Raw genomic sequence first — 25,131 nt, 5'->3', positions numbered from 1 at the left:
TCAAATCAGATAAGTTTAAATTAACAAAGTTAAACTAAGAAAGAGTCTCGTGATAAATAAAAGCAGTTCATGTTAAAGAAGTTTTTAGTCTCATCAAAGATTAAAATGAAGAAGTTCAAATTAGAGAAGCTCAAATTTAAAGTCAATGTAGTTTAAATAAAGGACGACAAATTTAAAGTCGACTTGGAAAAGAACAATAAAGGCAAGTTTAACTGCATTAGAATTGATTGTTATAATATTCTTAGAAACTAAAATCCAAGCAAAGTGAATAAAGTTCACGATTTAAATGGAAAAGAAGAAGTTAAAGTTGAATAGATTGATTTGAAAAAAGTTTCTCAAAGATGCAACGCTTTAATATTGTATGGCAAAATTATTCTTGACAGAGACAGAGATAGAGATAAAGCGAGAGAGCAACAAGTAAGCAATGTGAGAAGCGATTTTTCAAGGAAAATCGATTCAAAAATTTATAAATATTCAGCACAGGGTGTGGAAAATAACTCGTTAATTAATAATGAGCATAAAATGAGAGCGCGCGTGTCGCTTTGGCGCTTGTCTCGGGGCGAGACATGGAACGGGAAGTGGAGGAGGAGAATATGGAGTATATGGAAGACGATGGTCCACGATGGGGCGGATGCTTTGCTTCAGTTGAGTCTGGTCTGCACTGTTTGGCGAAATCACAACAGAAGCACAGAGGCAAGGCCTGGACAAGGACACATACTCTCTCTCACACGCACACACACTCTCACTCTCACACACACACACACCCATAAACACACTTAGTTCAGTTAGCTAGAGAGGAGGCAGACACCTGCAGAGAGCACTGCAAAAAATGTGTGAAAAATATATGCGTTGGCCAAAGGCGAAAGGCGAATGCAGATTGAGAAAAAAGAAAACTATTAGGAATGACTTGAATTGACAGAACACGACTGCATTAGACCCTGTAGTTACAAATAAACGCTTTGCATTTTTGTTTCTTCTCTTAAATAAATTTCGGGCTTCGGTTTTACGATTGCGATAAAATATTAACAAGTAAATTTGCTTTAAAATGGCTACACGTAGTTCGTTATTATCGATTTGGGGGCGGCGGCAAGGGGTGTGGCTAAATTCTAAAACAAACTAGATCTGCTAAGGATATAAAGGAATTTAGATACCAATTTATATAGTCTTCGAAATTGAAGTGTTGTTGATGGTGATCAGGAATATATATGAATTTATATAAATTTTGAAGGCTCAAACTTCAAAAGCACTTTTTGATTTGTATATACAGGGTCTAAAAAAAAGCAGACGAAAGGCGACGAAAGGGAGGAGAAGAGGTAGGAGGAATAGGACGAGGACAAACCAGCCAGCTGGAAAATCCAGCGAGCCAACCAAGTAAATAAATAAGCAGTCATAAAAACAACGTGCACACACACACACACACACAGAAAGTGAGAGAGAGAGAGAAAGAGAGAAGAAGAGACACATGTGGCATTGCTGGGGTATTTCCATGGCGCACATGATTCCCATTCAGTGTGTGGCACATTGAGGATCTGAATGCGAAATGTGAAATGCAGAGAAGGTTTTAGAGTTGGGCGAAACGGTAATAAATGCTTGGCAAACAGAGAAACAAACAAACAAATCCACTCACACACAATCACACACTCCCTATACACACACACTCACTATATACACTTGTGCATTTGTACAAATAAAACATTCGCAGGTTGCACAGTCACTGCGTCAGACGCGAGGTTTGACAGTCACTGACGCCTGTCGCTTAGGCAACATATATCTTAATTGTTTCTTTATTTATCAGCTTAGTACAGACACAGTGACTGATAAACTGTGCTGAATAACAAATTCAACGAAGATGTTTTTTGATAAACATTTTTAAGCATAATTCATTTATGTATTCAAACTAAACATTTGTTTTAATAAAGACAACTTTACCAGAAAAACTAAATAAAAGCAAAACATTTTACAATCATACTTCTTTCTTATTTCTAAAATATATTTCTCAACAATACCCCTTTTCAATTTATATTAATATCATCAAAGTCAAGTCGGAAATATTTAATTCATCAAATTAGATAGCTCAATGTAAAAAATACAAAATAACAAAAATAAATTGTTTTACAATAAAATTTATTTTCTCCATGTTTAATTTTTTTTAGTTTTGATATATCTCAGAATGTAAAAGAGTTGCTAACATTTGGTAAAAATATTCTTCAAAAAACAAGTTAAATGAAGATGTTGCGAGCACACTCCTTATTATTATACCCTTCTATAGATTTTTTCCCCCACAACAAGGTCACACTGCAAAAGTGCATTTTTATAACATTTTGATAATACATACTTGATTCAGAATTAAAGTGCACTTACAGCAATGTATGCAGCTCTTACAATTTGACAGCTGTAAGTGTGACCATTGAAATGCATATATTTTATTGCTTTTTGCATCATAAAAAGTTAAGGTCGCACTAAACACAAACGAAATACCCGAAATGTTTATTGAAAGTGGAAGGCAGAGAAATTTAATGTTCTGCAAAAGCTAAGTAAAAAAGGGTGTTATAATTAAACATCTTCGACCGTATGAAGTATTTGTTTTACTTTTAGAAATTCAGTTATCTGTGAAATATCTTTGATTGATTTTGCAATCTTAGAGTTGTACTTGTAAGCATCGAATAGTTTCCAAAATGTTGACATTATTTATGATTACAAAAAAATATTCTAAAAAGTATAAAATTAAATCAAAATTTAAAAAATAAATCAAAATGCACTTTTAACAAATTTCCACGACATCACATTTGGCTCATTCGACGCCACTTTCATCATTTGGCCCGAATGTGGACTTCATTTCAGTACAAAATCCGAATGATCATTTTGGCTCATTCATAATGAATGTGAAGATTTTTTGACATTCGCCCCGGCGAATTTCAGTATTTTTTTATCGAACGCCCGATTTTCATCGACAAACTCAAGAATAAAAGCAATTATCACCTTAATCAGCTGTTTTCTTCAATAAAAAAGGTAGGCATGAAATTTGCGCCAATTATAATATCAAAATAACATTTCAATATTTATTTTGATTGTCAGCTTATTATAATTTGTGCACAGAAATCGAACTGCTGATTTATATCGGGTGAATAGAAAATGTTTTAACAGTTTCACATTTGGTCGTGTAAAGCCAAAAATCTAACACATTCAAATGTGAGCAAATGTGGCAAATGTGAGTGGCCGTGGAAATAGCCTATAAGGCACATGTTTGTTGAATCTTTTTTTCATAAAGTTCTTAATTTTTTTTATTTTTAAATGGGAAAATACTTATTCCAGACATTTGTCAGTATACTTATTTCAAAATAACTGTCACCCTCGAATAATGCAGCTCAAATATAAATAGGTGAGGCTACAAAGCTACTATATGTTTCACAGATTGAGTATTTCTTTATACATATTTAGAAAGAAATAGTTTCGAGTACTCACCTCGATTCGTGACGCAGCGATTGATCGCCCAGTAAAAGTTCAGTTCTTCCTTTTGATATGCTACTTGTGGGACTGTGTTGCTGTTGTAGTTGCAACTGTTGCTGCTGTTGTTGTTGCAGCTCAAAGATAGCGGCGCCACTCAGCAACTGTTGCTGGTTGTTGCTGCTGCTGGCTGCACTTATTGCTGTTGTTGTTGTTGCTGTTGCAGTTGCTGTTGTGTTGTATGTGTGGCCTACGCCATCGTTGGACTGATGAAAGATGACATCATCGTTATGCGTAGATAGTAACTGTATGAGGGAGACAGAGACAAAGAGAGAGCGAGAGAAAGAGTTACAAATTTAATCAATTTTAATTCGATTTAAATAAAAGTCAAAATTTAAACAAATACAATAAAATTGAGCTAAAAGTAGACGAAACAACACTTGCAACATAGTGTTGCAAGTGTCAACAATTTAATAAAAAAGATCGATAACAAGCTTAAAAACAACATGTAAATTAAAAGTAAACTTAAACTAAAAGGATAGCACGTGCAGCACATGCAACAAAATGTTGCAAGTGCCAACGTCTTACAAAAGTATGAATAATTTGCTAAAAAAAACTGACAAAATTGAAACCAACAACCTGAAACTGAACAAAACAGCACGTGCAACAAAATGTTGCAAGTGGCAATATTTGTAATAATCGATGAACATTTAGCTAAAAAGACTAAGTCTAGATCAAATCAATTGAAAGTGAAACTGAAGCAACAACACATGATAAAAAATGTTGCAAGCGGCAACTTAAAAAAAGAAGATCGATTATAATCGACCAATGTACGTGTAAGCTAATTATAACTAGAATAAAACGAGATCAAATCAATCGAAAGTGAAACTGAAACTGAAATAGAAGCAGCAACACATGCAACAAATGCAACAAAATGTTGCCAGTTGATGCCTCTCACCTCTCGTCTCGGTGGATACATATTATTCGATATTAATAAATCACAATTTTTCATAGCGGACGTGCCAATGTTGCTGATGTTGCTCATGTTGCTGATGTTGCTGATGTTGCCTGATGTGATGCAATTATTGCTATTATTGTTGTTGCTTAAAAGTAAATGCTGCTGCTGTCCATTGTTAATGTTGCTGTTGCTGCTGGTATTGTTGTTCATGTTGCTGCCGCCGTGCAGTTGCAACTCAGCGAACGCTTGTTGCAGCTGACCGCTGGATATGGCCGTTGAATATTCCGTTTTGGGCGTTGTCGTGCCATGCACGTGGGCGTGGCTGTGCGAAGGCGGCAATGAAATATCCGCAGCAGTCACAATGCTAATGCCCCCACCTCCTGTTGCTGGTACAGCACCGCCGGCAACTGTTGGTGATGTCGATGTTTGTGCATCAACAAAATGTATGCTTGCCACATCGCTGCCCAGTTTCAATGGCAATAGTCGCGTCGATTGATGTTGTCGCTGTTGATGTATTGCTGCTGTTGTTGCCAGTGTGGCAGCTGCTGCGGGCAATGTTGTTGTTGCCGGCAGCGTGGTTGTCGGCAACTGGGCATGCTTGTTGTTGTAGCTAATGTAGGTGATGCCACAATAATTGGCACCATCGACATCATCATCATCATCCATATCCTCATCGTCCACCTCTTCGGCCAAATGTTGCAGGCTGCTTGCCAGCAATGATTTCGCCTGCAATGGCTTACCAGCGGCAGCAGCTGCTGCCAGTTGTTGCTGCAATTGCTGCAGTTGCTGCTGTTGCGCCTGACTTGTCTGATAAATGTGACCGGTGGCACTGTTGGTGTTGCTGCCACTGCCACTGGTACTGCCACTTGTCACACCAGCAACTGTTGCTGCTGTTGCTGCTGCTGCTGCTGCCGGTGGCTGCTTCAATGCTGCCGCTGCTGCTGCTGCTGTTGCACTAACAATTGCTGCCGTTGTCGAACTATTCGCATTCCGATCACCAGTTGCCGCCGCTGCTGCTGTGGCAGCTGCAACTGCCGCACTCACAAGTGCCGCCGACGGTGCCGCTGATGGTGTTGCCATTGTTGCCGTCGCTGTTGTTGGCGCCAATGTGGGCGCACTTATTGGCCCACCAGCTGTTGCTGTTGTCATTGTGGCACTGCTGCACGTGATCTGATTGCTGCTGAACGATGTCACATAGATTGGCGTCGAATCGTTGAGGAAACTCAGATCCTGCTTCTGGCTCGTTGTGGTGCCACTTTTCGTTTGTTGCAACTACATTAAAGCAGGCAGCGGATAACAAAGTTGAAGATAAAGATAAAAGCACATTACATTTTCATTTATTTACACTTAAATATCATTTTGTAACTTTTAATAGTAATATATCTTTTTAATAAATTTATTTTTAATGTTTATTGTTTTATAAATAAATAAATAAACAAGTGGTGTTGCCAAATTGTCGAGCGCAAAATTCATCCATTAAAAATTGCCGACAACTAGCTAAAAATATCAAAAATCCTATTTATTTTTATTATTAATTAAATTTTAATTAAAGTCACAATTTTGGTTTATATTTGTATTTTTATTATTCATGAAATTGAAATTAAAATAATCAAAATTTTCTTTTATATTTGTAATTTTATTATTAATTAAGTTTTAATTAAAGTCATAATTTTGGTTTATATTTGTATTTTTATTATTCATTAAATTGAAATTAAAATTGATTTATTTGTATTGCAAGCATTTGAAGGAAATTAAGTACGAAATTTTGAAATTTGCGGGAACGACTCAATATCCCAACCCTAATCCAACGGATCATCAATGGAGAAATCTTAAGAAAGTAGTCAGAGATGCTCGGGACAAATACTGTTGGACAATTCTAGCAAGAAGAAGAAAATATGTTATAGAATATACAAATCTCCATATACCACGCTTATATAGGATCTTTAGTCTCCAGATGTGTAAAATGATCCAGAAAACTGGTAGAACTCCTTTATCTTAAATGTACGGACCAAAGTGTATACTCATAAATTGATGTAGGAATCGGCGATCCATTATATTCTATGTTTGTTCTTATTTTTTCGCACAGTTCAATGTCGACTTAAGACAACAAAGTTCATATTTTAAGGGAAAAGGACATAACAGGATATGCATTCTTTTAGGATATAAATAGCTTAATATGTGTACTATTAAAATAATTAAAGACTTATGTTAAAAATAAGATTTTACAAGTGCTGCTCTTATTATTTCGCACACGTCTGTAGTTATAGTCAAACTAATCGATAACTGCATAAATATATTATTCTTATCGATTGCAATAAATAAAAAAGGATTTTTTCATAGTTTGATTTCGTTGTTTCACCAAAACCAACATTTTTATATCGAAGTCTTTAATAATCATTTGTTGCTTTTAACTATATATGTTTTTGTTGTATTCAATACGTTCAAGATTCGATCAAAATAAATATTGGTTATATTAAGCATTCTATCCCAATTATTAACATGATAGCAACATTGTATTTCCATTTACCTGCATATCAATAACAATAATCGATTGGTTTTTGTGTGTTTGTGTTTTTCTAGAACATTTCAGAAATTTCACTCGAAATTTCTCCTCCTTCCCAAAAGTCAGACTGCGAACAATGTCATCATTGAGCGATGCTGACAGGCTCGATTAACATACATACATATATGCAAATCAATCAAATTTCATTAAAATACAGCCAGGCTAAGTAATCCAGATACTGAAATAAAGCGACGCTTTGGGGCGGTACCGGGAATTTTGGCTTTCGCCCAATGAAATATGGTATGCATTGTAAATATATAAATACATTGAGGTCCTGGTATGACAATAAAGTAAGTACAGTAATAACAGGCTGTGAAAATACAAATTGTTTATGAAATCGCATCATAATTATGTCATTATGAATTGGAAACTGTTATATTTGAAGGAGAAAATTATACTAAAAATTGCAACTGAAAACTTGCTTCACAATATTATACATAATTGTATTCAATAACATTTTCTAATATTTCCAATTCGTGCATTCTATTAGTAATTGTCACTTATATCCTAATTAATTTTTTTAATTATTTGTGTGTATTGCAAAGATTTTTTCGAAATATTATGTCATAAAAAAAAATAATATTAGTAGACTACAAAAAAATATCAATATCCTTTAAATGTAAATTCCCCATTGGAAAATGCAACTGCAATTGTAATTTAAAAATATTAATAATTTACTAAATGAAATTGATTCTCAATTAAAGGTCATTAAAGGAACTGAGAATATTTATTCAGTTTTAAGAATCAAAGCAACTATTGCAACTAATCTCTAAATTTGTAAAATTGCAAAATATATCAAGAATTTTATATATGTACTTTCAACATTCAGTCAGTAAATTTGTGCCTTAACACAGGTGCTTACTGTACCATTGAGACTTTGTTTATGCGACCTCACAGTGCGTAGGTGTGACAACTCTGGTCTGTTGTCTGTTGCTGTCTGGCTGCGTGGGCTGCGTTTTGTCCTTAAACAAAAGGCATGCCGCACCTAAAACGCGTTGCAAGCATGTGTGTGTGTGTGTGTGTGTGTAGCAGCAGCAACACCGAGCAAACTTATCAAGTATTTTGTACTTTAAAGTTTAAACTAATGTCGACTATCTCGATCTTATTTCAAGTCCGAAGACTTGAGTATTCTAAACTTTTTAAAAACTTAATCAAAAAACATCATAGATTATCAAATTCAACTAAAAAAAAAACAAAATTCAGAGTATAAAAATTAGTTACAAAAAAAAATAATAATAACAAAAAATATTTTATTGAATCGCTCGATTTAACATTTTTGTTAAGTTTTAGAATCTATCTCAAAAAAGAACCAGCTAAAAAACATACAATTTTTTTGAACCATTTATTGAAAAACAGCTAAATTCTAGAAGGGCTTAAAACTAAATAATGAGTTCCTAGTCTAGTGTCCCTTTTTTCATACTTTTTTGGTTTCTTGAAGTTTTATTCACAAAAAACAAAATTATCTGAATTGCTATGATTTTATTTTCTTTGTTCTTAGCAGAAGAATTTGTAAGCTCATTTTCAGTTATTCGCAGGTTTAATATAGATTTCAGCAATTGCAAATACTTTAAGGTTATTTAAACTTAATTTTACTTTGGGTTTTTCTCTGTATAGCCATAACCAGTGAAAACTGCCCAAAAAAAAATTATATGTTGATAGACAATGAAACAACAACATCAAATGTCCTCGGAAAAATTCATCCTGTAACTTGGGTATCTTCGATGTGGCAACAACTGGTGGCGCAACAGTTGCCAGTCAGCGTTGTCTCTGTCCGTCCACACGGATGCAATTACAGCGTGTATAGCCCATATATCTACAATAAGTACTTACTACACATATTTATTATACATATGTATATCTTTTATAGATATTCTATGTATATATATATATAAATATATATATGTATTTCTAACGCTGCCATCAACAAAATGCTTTACGCTTCGTGCACATTCCACTTGTGCGTTCAATTGCAGACTCTCTCAAACAATCCCCAATCCCCAAGCCCAAATCCAACCCAAGCTTAGTTCACTTCAACATATTCTCTAACACCTCCTCTGTTCCACAAAGCCACCCCCTCCCCCCTCCTTCCCTAAAGCTCTGTTCGCTGTCATCAACGTCGCCGTTTCATTCATTCACTTGACTGTTAAGAATACCCTGTACAATGCGCTTGCAAAGCAGGTATATTGACTATAGATTCTGATAGTAACAACGAAGACTGCAAACCTCCAAAATTTTGATAAAGGTTCGGTTCGGCGGCTCAAACCATAGAGCAAGACATCGGATCGGTTCTCAAATTGGTTTGCATACCCCCTGAACCCAAGGTTTGGGGGTTCGAACCTTGGTTCATTTTTATACAAAAAAATATTTTACATTTTGAACTAAATAAATTATTTTTAAAAATAAATCAAATTTTGATAATATCAGAGGTTCGGTTCATGATCCGGTTCGGGTTGCTTACAAACCCGAAAGCCGGTTTTGAGCCGAGCCTCGTTGAACCGGATCGGTTCGTGTTTTTAAGCAGCCCGAACCGGATCATGAACCGAACCTTTGATATTATCTACGCCGCGAGCACGAACCTGAACGGAACTTTATATTTAAAACTTCGAATTAAAATCATATAATAAAAAGACATCTTTAAACTAATTTAGATTTTTTATAAAGTCAGATTTTGTTTGAAAATCAAGAAAAATGTTATGAAAACGCAATTATTATATTGAAACAAGGTTCGAACCCAAACATTGGGCTGAGGAGGTATATGAACCGGTTCGTGAACTGAAACTAAGACTTACTCTATGGTTTGAGCCATCGAAGAGAATCTTTACCAAAATATTGGTAGTTTTCAGCCATGGTTACAACAATTAATGCTGCAAATTGTGTGAGTTTGTATTGTCAGTTGTAACTACATGGTACCTATTAGTCTAGCAGACTTTTTTTCCTCTGTCACGTAAGGCGCATATTGGATTTAGCCGAGCTTGTCTATGTATTGCCCTCGTTTCAAATTATCTACAGAGTATTCTTAAGTCTAAAACACTCCTTTCATCTTTTAATAAATTGGGTATACAGTTTAAAAGTTTAGTTCAGTTCTCCTGCAGTCTGTATGATGTTCTTTTCAAAAATTGCTATCGGGTATCACTCTCTCTCTCTCTCTCTCTCTCTCTCTCTCTCTCTCTCTCTCTCTCTCTTTCGCTAGCAAGAAGCTTATTTCGTACAATCTTTTTGCTTGCATTTAAGTGAGTAATATCTGTGTATTGACTGCTTCTTAAAATCTCAGTGGGGTCTCCGCAAGTCGAGCACACTCTGACTTTCGATATTTCTTTTTTGTCTTCTAAATATCTCTACTGAGTAAGCTTTAGTTTAGCACACTCTCTCTTCACCTCTCTCTCTTACTTTTTGTGTCTCGTATAGCGCATGTTACATGCTTCTTTATTGCTTTTTCATCCACATTTTATGGGATTATGACAGCCAAAGACGAGTCGCTACTTCCGGCTGCATTGGCTGCGTAAGTGTGGAGATGGCAGACTCATCATTTGCCTCGTCCTCAAAGCTCTCGTCTCTTTATCCGCTTGAAGCAATTGCACTTGAAGCACTTATAGCACTTATCACATAATTATCGATTTGGCTTTGGTTCGCTTCGGGTTTGGTTCGTTTCAATTTGGAATTATAGTCTAGTTTAGAACATACCCTAAAACTCTCAACTGACAAATAAACTGTTAAGAATACTAGTAAAATGAAATTATTTGCTAAATCAATTGAAAATGCAAAAAATAATTTTGAAATTTATTTAACATAGAATTAATAATTGTGTGATGTTAGAATTTAATTTATTGCAGATTGAAAAATAAACAAAAAAAAATTAATTCTTAATTCATTTAAAGAACACAGATGGAAAATAAACCGAAGTTTTAAAAGTATAAATTATATATTTTTTAAGACACTCTGTTGGATGAATACTTTTGAATATTTGTTGTGAATGTGAGTGCACTCACTTTGTTAAATTCATTTGCAAAAAATTTATGTACCGCAAATTTAAGCTATTGCTACACGGCAATAATCATTTACAGCTGTCAAGCGCATTTGAATACACTCACTCACACTCATTTAGACACTCATACCCATATTAAGGTATTACAGTACCCACTCACTTTCAATTACCCACATAACTTGAATTTGATTTGCAGTTTCAGTTTTGCATTTCGCTGTTTTTTTTATTAAGCTACCCTGTACTCAACAGCGATGTCAACTGGGATATGATGTAGTTGCTAGAGCATTTGCTACTGAATAAAATTCGTTTACCCATTTATCTTTTATTTAAGCGCTGCATTCTTCTCTAATCTTTCTTTAAAAGCAAAAAAAACTTGACCAAATAAATAAAACTTTTCTCTGTATACTTTGAGTATCTTATGGAAAAAAAACTTTTTTATCTACTTGAAATATGTACATAATTTTTCAACTTTTAAAGCGGGGACTAGGAATTGATTTTAGAACTATAGTTTCTTGGTAAAAACATCTTAGAATTGACCGTAGATTACGAATATAGGGTACCATTTTATTCAAAAAAAAAATCGATGCACCCTAATGTACATATATTGAAAAGGTAACCGTTCGTCGAGCATTGACAATTTTGAAATTTTTTGTATTTTAACTGTTGTTTATTTTCGCATTTCGCATTTTGTTTTCTTTTTTCAAGTTTATACAACGTTTGTCTCACATTTTGTTTTACTTTTAGTTTCTATTTTGCTTTCCGTTTGACTTTTGTTATTGTTTTTTTTTTATTTTTTTATGTTTGTTGAATTTTTAATTGAATTGGCGACTATTTCCTCATTTTTGTGTGCTCTTCTGTAGACTGGTACGTTGGTCAGTTGGGTTTTTGGGTAAGGCGAGAAGTGGGGAGTTCGACTGGTATTTATAAATAGACTACATGGCATTAATATTGACAAGTCTGTATGTGTATGAATGTGTGCGAGTGCAACACAAATTTCAATTTTCAGTCTGCAAAAATGTTTCGTTTGGCCCAAAAAGTTGCTGACTTTTATGACTCCTCCTCCCCTTGTCGCACTCAATGATTCACATTCGCTTGCGAGCAGATTCATTCCATTCACAAGTTCGGCAAAGTTTCGGCATATTTAAGCGTCAAAAAAGTTAAATGCAAGTTGCGCTTGCTTCCTGCTTGACTTGCAGATTTGTTAAGGTGTGGCAACGCTTAGCGGGATGTTGTTTAAACAAGGTTAGCAGACAGCTATGTAAATTTTAATGACATTAATGTGGGCGGCTAATCAACGCGTTGATAGACAGACTATTTAAAATAGCATAGACATAAAATATACCAGGTGGCAACGTTGGTTAGAAATTTGCATGACAAGCATTTAACATGTAGTTACACAGTCTTATAAATAGTTTTCTGTTTTTTACTGTTTCTGGAGTGAACATGTGGCAACGCTGTATTGCCATTGGCATGTTAACTTATCAAAAACTGCATTTAATTTTTTTACTGGTAATATTTAAGAAGATAAACCTTTTAATTAAGTTTTTTTCATAAATGCTGACGATCTGGCATCACTCAAGTAATACTACGATTAGGTGGCAGCGCTGTATTACCATGGAGATGTATATAAATTAACATTAACAGCTAATATGCAAGTTTAGGCACTTGTTAATTAAGTTTGTTTCCTCAATCCTGACGATCTGGCATCACTCAACATTATTAAGTTGACTGCACCTGATTGGCACTTACCTTTTTCGACAGCTGTGTTATATCCACGGGCGTTACGCGATTCAGGGCCGCCAATCGCTGTAGACGCTCCCTCGCGTGCTCCTCGACGGCGATGACAAACGCGTCCTGCACCGAGTTGCCAATATCCCAAGCTACAAAATACATAGAAAGAGAAGAGAAGAGAGAGTTTGAGTGGGAGTGCGAGTGTGAGTGAGATGACAAAAGAAATTAATAAATTTGCCATAAGCAGGCAGCGGCAGTGCTGCCACATGATTTATGGGGCAAAATGCGTTGGAGATGCTGTCGCTGTCAGGCTATAGTCAAAACCACGAACCGCCAACCACAAGAGCAGCAGCAACATCAGCAACAACAACCACAAGAGCAACAACAATAACACTAACAACAACTGACAACAACAATGCGCACATTGTGCGTGGCCACAATAATAAGCCAAAAATACAGTAAAATCTATTAATGTGAAACAGAAATTACTTAATTTTAGGCATGTTTATATAATAGTAAAGGTATTCCTATCTGTATGATAAGATTTCAAATAAAGTGAAATTTCTTTCTGTAGTTAATTTAATCTAAATTCTAAATCAACTTTTTAACATAACAAAATATTTATAAAAAATACTGTCGAAATTCATTCTATATTTTTATTCTTCCTTATTTAATATGGTATAAAGAAAATTCAAGAGTGGAACATAAATTATGTGGTCTTTCACCTATAAAAACAATTCCCATAGAAATTAAGTTACCTGTTTTATATATATATATATATAATTTGCAAAAGTTTTCTAAATAATAATTCCATTAAACGAGTATTGAAATTGGAGTCCGTTTTAAATTGAGCTCATTTTTTATTTACAATAAAATGCAAAAAAATTCAAAACTCTACATTAAAAAAAAAAAAATAAAGATGCCTTTATTCTGTAAAATTTGGAACACATTTCTTTAAAAGTTATTCATTTTATGAATTAAAGTACGGCGTGAATATTCTTTTTTATACAGCTATTGATTTTCCAAAAGTTCTTATTTATTTTTAAATATATTGAATATTTCAATTAATTTTGTGACATTCGATATGTGTGAATCAACTGCACAGCATCTTCACTGTAAGCAAGACAAGCTAGCTGAATGACTGTACGAGTGATTAAGTGAGTGAGTGAGTGTGTATGAATACCGGGTGAGTGTGTGGCCAAACAAATTCATAAATAAGGCATTTCCGTTTGACGTTCGCCACGAGAATTGTACAAATCGAACAATACAAATTTGCTAGCTTATTGAACATATTCACAGATGTTCGAGTGTTTATCGAGTATACACATATAGTATATGGAATATATATGTATATGTATCACATATATGCACATACCGAAAAAAAAAACTCAGTCAATAATATTCATATGGCAAATTGTATTGTAATCTGAAACGTAACCGAAAAAAAGTGAAAAATTTCTGGCAAGGGGAGGTGAGATGTGAATAAGAATGAATACTCATATTATTATACAGTTACATCGGATTCTGTGGAAAAGCGTTGGCCTTCACTTCACCCCCTCCCACCACCTCATTGGCTTATTGGGGAATTTTCCTGGCAGTTGGCATACTCTTGATTTAATCATCTGGAAAATCGAATATCATATGGAATGTGTCATACCCGAGTATCATATTCAAATTGCCACTCGAATTGCTAAAGTTAACTTATTAAATTATTTTAAGTTTGCTGAAAATCGAAAAAAAACGAGCTGGAAAATTCTGAGACAGCAGAAGGATGAAATATGTATGATATTTGATGTTGATGTTTTTTTACTGAAGGGAATACTTGGGTTAATTTTGGTTGCAAAATATGTTAAAAATATTTACTTTGGAAAATATTTTGATCAATTCTAAATGGTTGTCAATAACTTTTAATTGATATAAATGAATGAAACGTAAATTAATTTCCTTTGATTTTATTTTTTTCTTAAATTTATACTCATCGAAGCTGCACTCACATATAAAAGAAATGTTATTGAAGAGTAATTTTAGAAAAGCTGTCTTTTCTTGGCGAATAAAATTAATTATTTATCATAGTTATAAACAAGGGGGCTCCGCCCCCTGCTCGCTTCGCTCGCCTACCCCCGGCTCGCTTCGCTCGCGGTGAGGTGCGGCTACAGTCGAGCACGCTCGACAGTAGGATACCCTGAGCCCATGTACTATTTTATAAAAGTTGATTGTTGCCTATTTTCAATGGGCTCAGGGTATCAAAAATTACACACGCGAAACTATGAACAACTTTCGGTTTTCTGAAGTCACTGTGCTTATCACTGCAGACTACGTTATTAATGCCTCACTGAACTAATACATCACTCGATTACGATTACGACTTGCGATTTACCAATTTATCAATTTCTAATTAATTTTAAATAAGTTTATTATATTAAAGTTTATTATATTAAACTTATTTAAAATTAATTAGAAATTGATAAATTGGTAAATCGCAAGTCGTAATCGTAATCGCTTGCAATCGATGTAGCGTGTGCCAAGAGTAGCCACAAACTACAACTTTGCTCAGCCTGCAATCTGGCAGCACCCATTTTCCTCTCTCACTCTCTCCCACTTACGCAACAAAGTCAAGCCTGCCAAAGGCTGCTGCAGTGCGCGCGAAATTTGAAATAAAAGGCAATGTCTAATTTTATGAGATTCTTAAAGCGGAAAATGCTAAGTTTTTTTTTACAACGATAATAAGCAGATACTTATTATATATATGTGTAAGGAATCGAAAATATTAATAACTAAAATTATTATTTTGCAGCTATCAGTGCTCGGCAAAGATGCAAGAGTAGTGCTGCATAATGATCGCTATTTCTCTCATGCAATTTCATGCATAGCTATCAGCTTCTGCTGATTTTTGCCATGCAAAAATACATATTTATATATTAACACAATTATATTTTAATCAAATTGTATATTTGTATATACATAAATTATACATTAACATTTTCATTACATGATATCGATAATATTTTTGCTTATCGCTTAATTCTTATTTGGTACCAAAAAAAAATGGGTACTAATTCGTTCTGTCTTTGTGCGCGCCTTGCATACAAACGTGAACATGCTGTCTCGCTCGCACGTTTGATTTGCCATCCAAATGTAATTATTCAACTAAATCTAAATTCCGAAATAACTTCTTTATTTATGGGTCAATCGCTTTGAAATTTTCAGGGTCGTTTAATACGCATACTTCTCAACTGATTGTTCAGTTAGGGAGTGCTATGTCAAAAATTGCGCCTGTAAATCGTTTCTTTTCAATTTGTGGGCGAAGGGGGCGTGGCATCAAAAATTAGAAACAAACTTGACCTGCGTATGGTATTCACAAACCTGTATTCCAAATTTGAAGTCTCTAGCACTTACAGTCTCTGAGATCGACGCGTTCAAACAGACGGACAGACAGACGGACAGACGGACAGACGGACAGAAGGACAGACGGACAGACGGACAGACAGACGGACAGGGCTAGATCGACTCGGCTGTTGATCCTGATCAAGAATATATATACTTTATGGGGTCTGCCACCCCTCCTTCTGCCTGTTACATACATTCTGCCAAACACATTATACCCTTTTTTGCCCATTTTCAATGGGCTCAGGGTATAAAAAATAAAATATGTATAAAATGAATAATCTAGTTGCAACTGTGTACTAAATATTATACTGTGAAGCTGAAAATACCCCACAATAAAACCTACTACTGCTACTACTAGTTTTTAGGGTTAGTATTTATTTTCTGTTTAATAAATTGTAAGAGAAATTTAAACAAAAAATTGTAGAGGTTTTTGGTCAGACTATCCTGAAATTAACTATTAAATATCTTTACAACAAAGAAATGAAACAAAAGGCAAAACTTAAATTCTTCTCCAATCGACTTCAAAGCTTGACTAAAAATAAGCCTACCAAAATTTGTAAATGTAAACTTTAATTGATTTTGTCAAAAATCCCATCTACAGGTGGTAAATACAACTAACTAAACTAAAGAAACACAATCAATTTCTTAAAATTATGCAATTCGATTGACTTTTAAAGTATGTCAGCTTAAAAGTGAAATCACAAAGTAAAACGCTTAAAATTTAATCAGAATGTGAATAAAAATGAGAATGAGTATGGAAATGGGAATGGAAAGGCTGTACTTTAATATCAGAAATGCACTCAAATAGAGAGTTTACTTCACTTGTTCCACAAGTGGCACAAAGGCACAGACAGTTTCCCAGTCTATTTTCTATTATAAATACATATTTATTTAAATTTGTAGACACATTTAAGCACACACACACACACACACACACACAGAGATGCATTTATAAATGCGCTCTTGGGTGCGCGTTTTGTCTCCTTTAGCTTTTTATCAGGAGCTTTGCCGGCAATGCCAAAGGAATCGTCAACTTTCGTGTGGAAAAGGAAAAGTTTTTTGCTCGCAAAATTCGCTTTATGCTGTCAGCGCTGACATCTTGCACCAAACCACCAAAAATCCCAGCCTCTTTCTCTTTTCTGCCTGCCCCCCTCCCACACATTTTCTACTGCCGTTCGTTCATCATTCTTCTTTGCCATTCATGTTCTGCACATAGCCAACCAAAGCCTTTGCCCGCACTCAACTTTAGCTGTCACTTTTATTGCTTTTCAGCTGCAGTTTGGCACGCCCGCACAGCCATGAGACCCTCGCCCCTCCCCCCCACTCCTCCTCTTCTCTTTGCTTCCTCTCTCTCTCTCTCTCTCTTGTTCGCTCTCCTTGCCGCCGAATGTTAACCCGGTTACCATCCGACTTTAGCGCATCCTCAGCACAGCCTCGGCTTTAATTTCATTTTGACGCCCTTGCATTTGCTATACCCTGTGGTTATCAAAGATGTTTACTGGGGTATGTTCAACTTGAAAACTTGAAACAGACATATTATAGCCCATTTCCACGACAGCACATTTGGCACATTCGACGCCATTTTCATCATTCGGCCTGAATTTGGACTTCAATTCAGTACAATTTCCGAATGTTCATTTTGGCTCATGAATGTGAAGACTTTTTGCCATTCGCCCTAGCGAATTTCAGTATTTTTTAAGCGAAAACGCGATGTTTATCGATAAGCTCGTTGTTATTGTCAGCTTTTTATAATTTGTTGCTGATTTGCTTTGGGTGAATGTCAAATGTCTTAGCAGTTTCACATTTGGTCGTGGAAAGCCAAATAAGAGCCACATTCAAATGTGAGCAAATGTGGCAAATGTGAGTGGTCGTGGAAATTGCCTTTTAATCGATTGGTTCTATCAATTGTTGCACATCATTCAAATACCTCTATCTGCATCTGCATCCCCATCTGTCTTCTCTTTCTTCTTTATTCCTTCTTTAGTATATTTATTGAGCCTGTATCTTGACTAGTTCTACTGGTCTTCACTTGTTATTGCTCTCAAATCACATTAAGTAGCATGCTAACTTGTTTAAAATAATAAATAATGTCTTAAATCTTTTATATTTCTTATTTCCTTTCCCACTTTTTTCATTTCGCTTTCATCTATCACTTTCCCAATTTTATCTTTAATTTTATTATCTTGAATCTTCTCTTATTTCACCATCTTTTATTTTTCCATGTCTATTCTTCTTTTATCATCTTCTAGCTTTTCTATTTTCCAACTTTTATCTACTATCCGACATCTTTAAATTTCCATATTTGTTGCTAAATTTCTTCCCATTTTCTTTCGTCAACTTTTTGTTGCATGCTTTCCACCTTCTTACTTTTTTTTGCCATCTTATGTTTTCATATTTTAATTTTCCCACTTTTATCTTTTATCTTATATCTTTTAAAATGTATCTTGCGTTATTTGTAGCTGTATATCTTACTCCATCTCCATGTCTATCTCGTTCTACGTATATCTCTATATTTTTTTCACGAATTTTTATCTTTTCTTTTCTTGACAGGGTATTTCGTGGTCAAATTTTGTAGTTTTCGTTGCTCAAAGTCTTTATCTATTTTAGTTTTGCTTGTTAGTTTTTTGGGTCTGTTGATTGCGCCGAAAAGTGGCCGTCAACGAAGAAGCAACATGAAGAGAAGCAGCAGTAGCAAAAGGAGGTGGTGTGTTGCATGCAGCATGTGGCAAGTTGATGGCAGGCATGGCAATGACAAGGCAGTAGCTCAAAACTCAAGCCTAACAGCGACTTTTCACTCTAACTGGGCCGCAAGCAACTATGAGTGTAGTGTGAGTGAATGTGAGTGCTAAATATGAGTGTGTCCATGTGCGTGTGCGTGTGTGAGTGCACCTCTATTTGCCGCCCACTCGCCGTGGCCACTCGCAGTTGCAAATCCAATTAGGCAACGTTGCAACGACAACAACAACGACAACGACAGCATCATATGTCGTTGAACCTCATGCCTTGACTTTTAATCTCATTTGTTTACGCGTGTGTGTGCGTGTATGTGTGTGTCTGCCACGCCTCTAGGCAACTAAGAAAGGGAGGTAGCCAGTCAACTTAGCCATGCAAATGTTTAACTTGCCCAGTTAAAATTGTAAATTGAGCTTCTTTTGCCACTGTCGCTTCTTACATTGTGCCATTGGTGCCATATTATTAACCTCAATTAGTAATTAATGACCACCACCCCCTCTCACTCTCCTCTAAACACCATTCTGACTATGATAGACCCCCCATTGAGGGAGCCCTGAATGAATTATGTGCATTTCTAGTAGTTTATCGACATTGTTCATCATTATCAGCATCATCAACAACTTTAATTCATAAGAGTTCATGTAGAGTCAAGTTTCGTATGTGTGCGTGTGTGTGTGTGTTGGGCTTCTAACTAATGGGCTGAAACTGAAATCGAAGCGTTGACAGCGATAGCAGGCGCTTTAATTGCCACTACAAATTGATAAACAATAAACCTTAAGTGCGCTCCAGTTGCTAACACAATGTGCAAAGTGTAACAACAACAACAACACCAAATACAACATTCACAACAATAACGACTGCAACCACAGCAACAACTCAACTAACAGCAGCAGTAGCTGCAACTCTTTAAAGCGCAACGCTTGTCAAACTGTAAAGTTCGACATATCCTAAAAAAAAATAGTAAAATATGTAAAATGTATAAAATTAAGAAAATTTAATTTAGAATTAACTACTTTAATAAGACTCACGACATATTGTTAAGCTGAAATGTTATAAATACTGTCAATTTAGAATTATTTAAAGAAACTTGAGAGCCTAAATAATAAATAATATTATTAGATAATAAGAATTAGGACAACACAATTTGACCAAAGGCAAAATGCGCCTTTATCAACTACTTTTTATATATCTGACTCACTAATAATGAAAAAAAATTTAGAAATATTTAGTTAACATAAATGCATATGCTATCATATTGGTTACAATGTCTCATAAAACTAAAATGTTATTCATACTAAGACTTGATTTCCGCCCGATCAGTTCTATGACAGCTATATGATATAGTGGTCCGATTTGAACCAACTTTAGATAGAATATAAAAAGCCAAGTTTTATTTATATTCTATCAGTTTGGTTACGATATCTCAAAAAACAAAAAAAATGGGTAATACTATATATACCTGCTGAACAAGAATATATATACTTTATAGGGTCTGCCACGCCTCCTTCTGCCTGTTACGCACATATTCGTTAAAACTAACCCAATAGACCCCTGTACTATTTTTAAGTACGCAGTCTAAAAATAAAAAATTGTACATACCCTGTACAGTGTACACTGATCTAAGCTACAATTAGATAACATTTTACTATCATCGTATAGTAAGTCTTGGTTCTCAGATAAAAGTGCAGATGATCAACAAAGAGTTGATAAGCTGAGATCTTATCTACTTGAAGTCTTTCAACTGCATATAAATTAATTCGTATCTTTAGTTTATCTCTCTTTACTTCTGTTGAGCTTGAATGTGATTAGTTCTATAAGATAAATTAATAAATAAGATAAAAATCTGTAGAATTTAGAAGCTAACGAACAATCAAAAGATTATATAATGATGAATTCATATTCGTTATTTATTTCATATTAATTGCCCACTATGGGCCATAGAGATTGTAATACAACAGGCTACAGGGTATCGGGGGGACGTAACGTAACTTGCTCGGACCTCGAATCGAAACACTAGAGACTTTTATTATTTATTTATTTGGTTGTCTGTTTGACTGTTTGATTAAAAACGGTTCCATTACATTTATTATTCTTAGCATTTGTTCATATACCCTGAATTTGCCTGAAATCATAATAATACTATTGCCGTTAAATAGGAATTGTCTCATAACAATACAAGGATAAGCTTAATACTTTTAAATATTTAATATGGTTTTTTTGTTTAGTCTTTTCAGTTTTATTTTCAAATTTGTATTATTTAATTTTTAATATAAAGCTATTTTCAATACTGTAATTTTTCTTAAATATTATATTACTCCAGGTCAACTAAATTTACTGGACATTAAAGAAATAAATAAATAATTAAAAGATAGCAAACATTGTTGTAAATTATCACATTTATTCTAAGGCTAAACATTTTTAAAATCTTTTTCTCCAGGGGCATGATTAAGGTCAATGAAAAGTTGCTTTCAAAACTACTATATGTTTTTAATATTCTTAATATTTCATTACAATCTATCAATAAGCCTAAAAGTAATGCTGTTTGCAACATATGTAGTTATTTATACACTTGCTTTTATATTTACAGCGTATTTTCCAGTCATTTCGATCTCACCCAAGTGTTTTATTTTCATTTTTGTCGTTTGTTTATCTTATTCGTTTGCTGGCTCTGATGGCCTTTAATCAGCTTCGGCTACGTTTTATAATTCACAATTAAAATTTAATTGTAATTAAATAATGATGTGTCGCGTGTTAATTGCAAACACATAAGAATATGTACATATGTACATATATGTGTATTTAATTGCATATGTTTATTTGCTTTTTTTGCGGCTATTTTCCTCGCCTTTTCCTCGTTTCTCGTTCCACTTCCCGTGTCTTGTCGATTCAATGCTATATAGCGCACGTGTCGTATACGTGATATTTTTTGGGGACTGCATATAAGCCCCGCTTATCGGGTACTACTCGTTTTCTCGGCGTATCACTAATTGGACATTAAATAATTAACATCATAATGCAAACAAATGTGGCATTTTAGCATTTCAACTAAAGAATTCACATTGTCATTGCTTCAAATTGGTTTCGTTTGGTTTAAATCGTGTTCGACTTCCTCTAAGCTTTCGTTTCTCGAATTCACCTATAGCTTTATCTTCTTAATGATATAAGTTTCATAAATTTGAGTTTTTGTACGTGCAACTTTTCAACTGCAAAATCTGTCAAAATTTTATTATTAAATTGAACGTTTTAAAATTAAGAATTGTCAAACAGATACTTCTTTAATTGTTTAACTTTATTACCATAAAATTCTCTAATTTCAACATTTCAATGTTGAACTTTTAAATTTTGAACATTCCTGGCAGTCTGGCAACTCTTTCAACTGACCTGAGATATGTATATGTATGTGACAATTTAAAACAAAGTTTGACTTGACAAATGGGTAAATGAATTGTGCTTATCTGAAATGAATAACAAGTATGTTAAACTTATTTTGAAAAGCAGTTCTATAACTTAAATACTTTTTATCTGCAAATAATTTATAGTGTGTTTAAGTTAAGTTCTGGCTTAACCTTTAAACGAACCTAGTGCTTTAGTAGCTAACTGCAAGTGAATGGCTAGTATATATGCTGGTGCAGGTATATGCTAGTAAATGCTGGTATTTACTAATATAAATGTTGTCATATACCAGCAGTTACTATAAAGGTATGTATTATTATTATTTTAACATTCCTTTCTCAACTTTATAGCTGTTGCTCTTGCTCTTCCTCTTCTCGTTCTCAGCGTTCTCACTGTTGTTGTTTTAGCTAGTTGTTGTTGTTGTTGTTGTCTGTTAGCCATTTTTCAGCAACGCTTTTGTTGCTGTTTGTAAAACTTGTTTTGGAGCAAAAGATTTCGTTTTTATACTCATACTTTGCTTTTATCTGCGGCTCTTCCAATTCTTTTTTTTTTTATGTATGTATATATATTTTGCTTTGTTTTTTTCTCTCTTCTTCTTCTTCTATTTTTGTTGTATTTTTATCTACGTAGCATGTGCGCGGGTTATGTAACCGCAAAATGATGTATCGCATTTCCGAGGCTGCCACTGCCGCTGCTTGTTGGCTGTAAACTTGATGGGAGGCTGGGCCCTGCCCCTGACCACCATCGGTTTGGGCCATGAACTTTTGCAGCGGTGGCACGAACCCATGAGGTTCACATCACCTGCCCCCGGAGAGACAAAAAGAGAGAGAGAGAGAGAAAGACAGAGAGATGCTAGGGAGACTGTGGAAAAGTGTAGAAAACTGTGGGAACAATTGAGTTACAGTCGTCTTATTATCTTTTCATATTTTCATCTCATCAGAACATTTCAACAATCCTAACCTATGACAACTACTATCATTCCCACTCCAATATCTATATAATATATTACAAACATTTTCATTTACATATTCATTAATATTGATATTATTTTTTTTTCTCTCTCTTTCTTAAGCTTTTTGTTAATTTTATGTTGGCGACAAAAATGGAAAGTAACTCATATGTTTTACATTGACTTTCGTTTTGCCGACAAGAAAGTCAAAAAGTTTGTTTCGCTTTATGTCTCACGTAATCCACATTAAATGTTCGCTTTTCTTTTTTTCTCTTTTTTTTGGCTTTTTCTTTGACAGATTTATTTGTTTTTTTTTTTTTGCTGTGTGCGCGCAGATAAGAAATAGCAAACATACAAATCTCTATCTCTATCTGTCTCTGCCTTTGTGTCTATCTCTTTCTACACACATGCTCATCATTTAGTATTTTTATACCCTTTACCTACGAAAAACTGTGTCACAAAACAGGGTAAGTGGCATTGCATATATGTAAAGTCCATAAAGTCAGCTCTCCTTCTCTCTATTTTTATAGTCTCATCAATGTTATGGTCACAAAGCTGAAAATTCCAAGTATAATAGTTTTGACCGGGTTTACAATTTTTGCACATTTCTAAGCTTGTACCTTTTTTTTATTTAAAAGTCTTAAATAGATTGTATTTCCTTTGTCTTAGTATTACAATAAATCAAATTAATAATTGAATAAGAGTTTTTATTGGCAGAAATTATTTTTGTGTCTTATACTATTGATAAGATCTGAATTTAAAGTAAATCTACCTACCATCATTATTATTAGTTTTATTATTACCTATTTCTGATATTTTCATTGGTGCTTACATTATATTTATTATAACCGCTTTCTTCATCATTATCATTACTAATTTCAATGGACTAATACATATTATTTTAACTGTGCTTTCATTATTTTTAACATCATAATATTCATTGTCATTATAAATATAATTATTTCACTTTACCACTTTTTTAAACATTATTAACATTTTATTTATTATTTATAATTACTTTCATTGTCATTGTCAATATTATTTTTATTTTCTCACTAGTGTTGTTATTTTCACACCTATATTTTCAGCAACATCATATCATTATTACTTGCATTACAATTATTGATATATAATTTTCATAGTTGTTATACTATTGATGAAACGCATTTTAATTTGCATTAAATTAAATATTATTGTACTTTTTAGCATAAATATTTGTATCTTTAATACCAATATAATTAATAATATTATTATGAATATTATCCTCATCATTACTTTTTTATATGTATATTATCAGAAATTATCATGATTTTTCTCTTTTTAAAGCAATTTTAAAAGCCAATTTTCATTCATTAGTTTGTTCAAGTGGCGCCCCCTAGCGGCACACAATCATAACTGTTCACTGCAATTCATTCAGTTATTCAGTAAATGATAAAGTCATTAAAATGAACCACACTATTGCCCCTCCCGCTGTATCACCATGTGATAGCCTCAATTTGAATCGTATGCATATCAATGTGTGTCAAACAGATTTGATTGCCTGGCCAACGACCCCCTCTGACTCTCCTGCTCTTTCTATATATAGCACAATGTGTGCACCCTTTAAATACGTATAAATTACTCATACGCCAGTTGGACCGCAGTCGAGTGTCGCTTATCACTCGCTTATCAGACAGCAGCACAACGTAAACAAGAAATTTTTTAATTGTTAGCATTGCCAATGGCGCTATGCAAGAGTAAAGCGAGGATGAGGGAGAGTTGGATGTAGATAGAGAGAGAAAGAGGAGGGAGAAAATTTGAAGAGGAGCTGATGGACGGTCGCAGTTTTAAATGCCTTTATTATGACAGAGCAGATAGAAACAATGGCCAAGAGGGGAGTTCAAAGAGAGAGAGAGAGCAGCCAGCGAGAGAGACAGAGCAAAATGTGTGTATGTGTGGTGTGTGTGTTTACCTTTTAAGCACTTTCAACTTTAAATTGAATTCATTTCGAG

General features: G+C 34.3%; 2 protein-coding genes across 2 annotated transcripts in view; both read right to left on the bottom strand.

The window, feature by feature from the left end:
- Positions 1–12,821, bottom strand: part of LOC117792442 (MAGUK p55 subfamily member 5-A) — a 58,562-nt gene extending 45,741 nt beyond the window's left edge. The window contains exons 1-2 of the mRNA XM_034632635.1: positions 12,697–12,821; positions 3,463–3,749 (exon numbers count right to left, since the gene is read on the bottom strand). The gene's annotated coding sequence lies outside the window, so the exon portion shown is untranslated. The remainder of the gene's footprint in view (positions 1–3,462; positions 3,750–12,696) is intronic.
- Positions 12,588–25,131, bottom strand: part of LOC117788287 — a 36,779-nt gene continuing 24,235 nt past the window's right edge. The window contains exon 4 of the mRNA XM_034627009.1: positions 12,588–12,827. Within this exon, the coding sequence (XP_034482900.1) occupies positions 12,667–12,827 (161 nt within the window). The 3' untranslated portion in view covers positions 12,588–12,666. The remainder of the gene's footprint in view (positions 12,828–25,131) is intronic.

Source organism: Drosophila innubila, chromosome X (genome assembly GCF_004354385.1).
Source record: "Drosophila innubila isolate TH190305 chromosome X, UK_Dinn_1.0, whole genome shotgun sequence".
Classification (NCBI taxonomy): Eukaryota; Metazoa; Arthropoda; class Insecta; order Diptera; family Drosophilidae; genus Drosophila; species Drosophila innubila.
The sequence above is the reverse complement of the archived record's forward strand: the minus strand, read 5'-3'. Positions and strand labels throughout refer to the sequence as shown.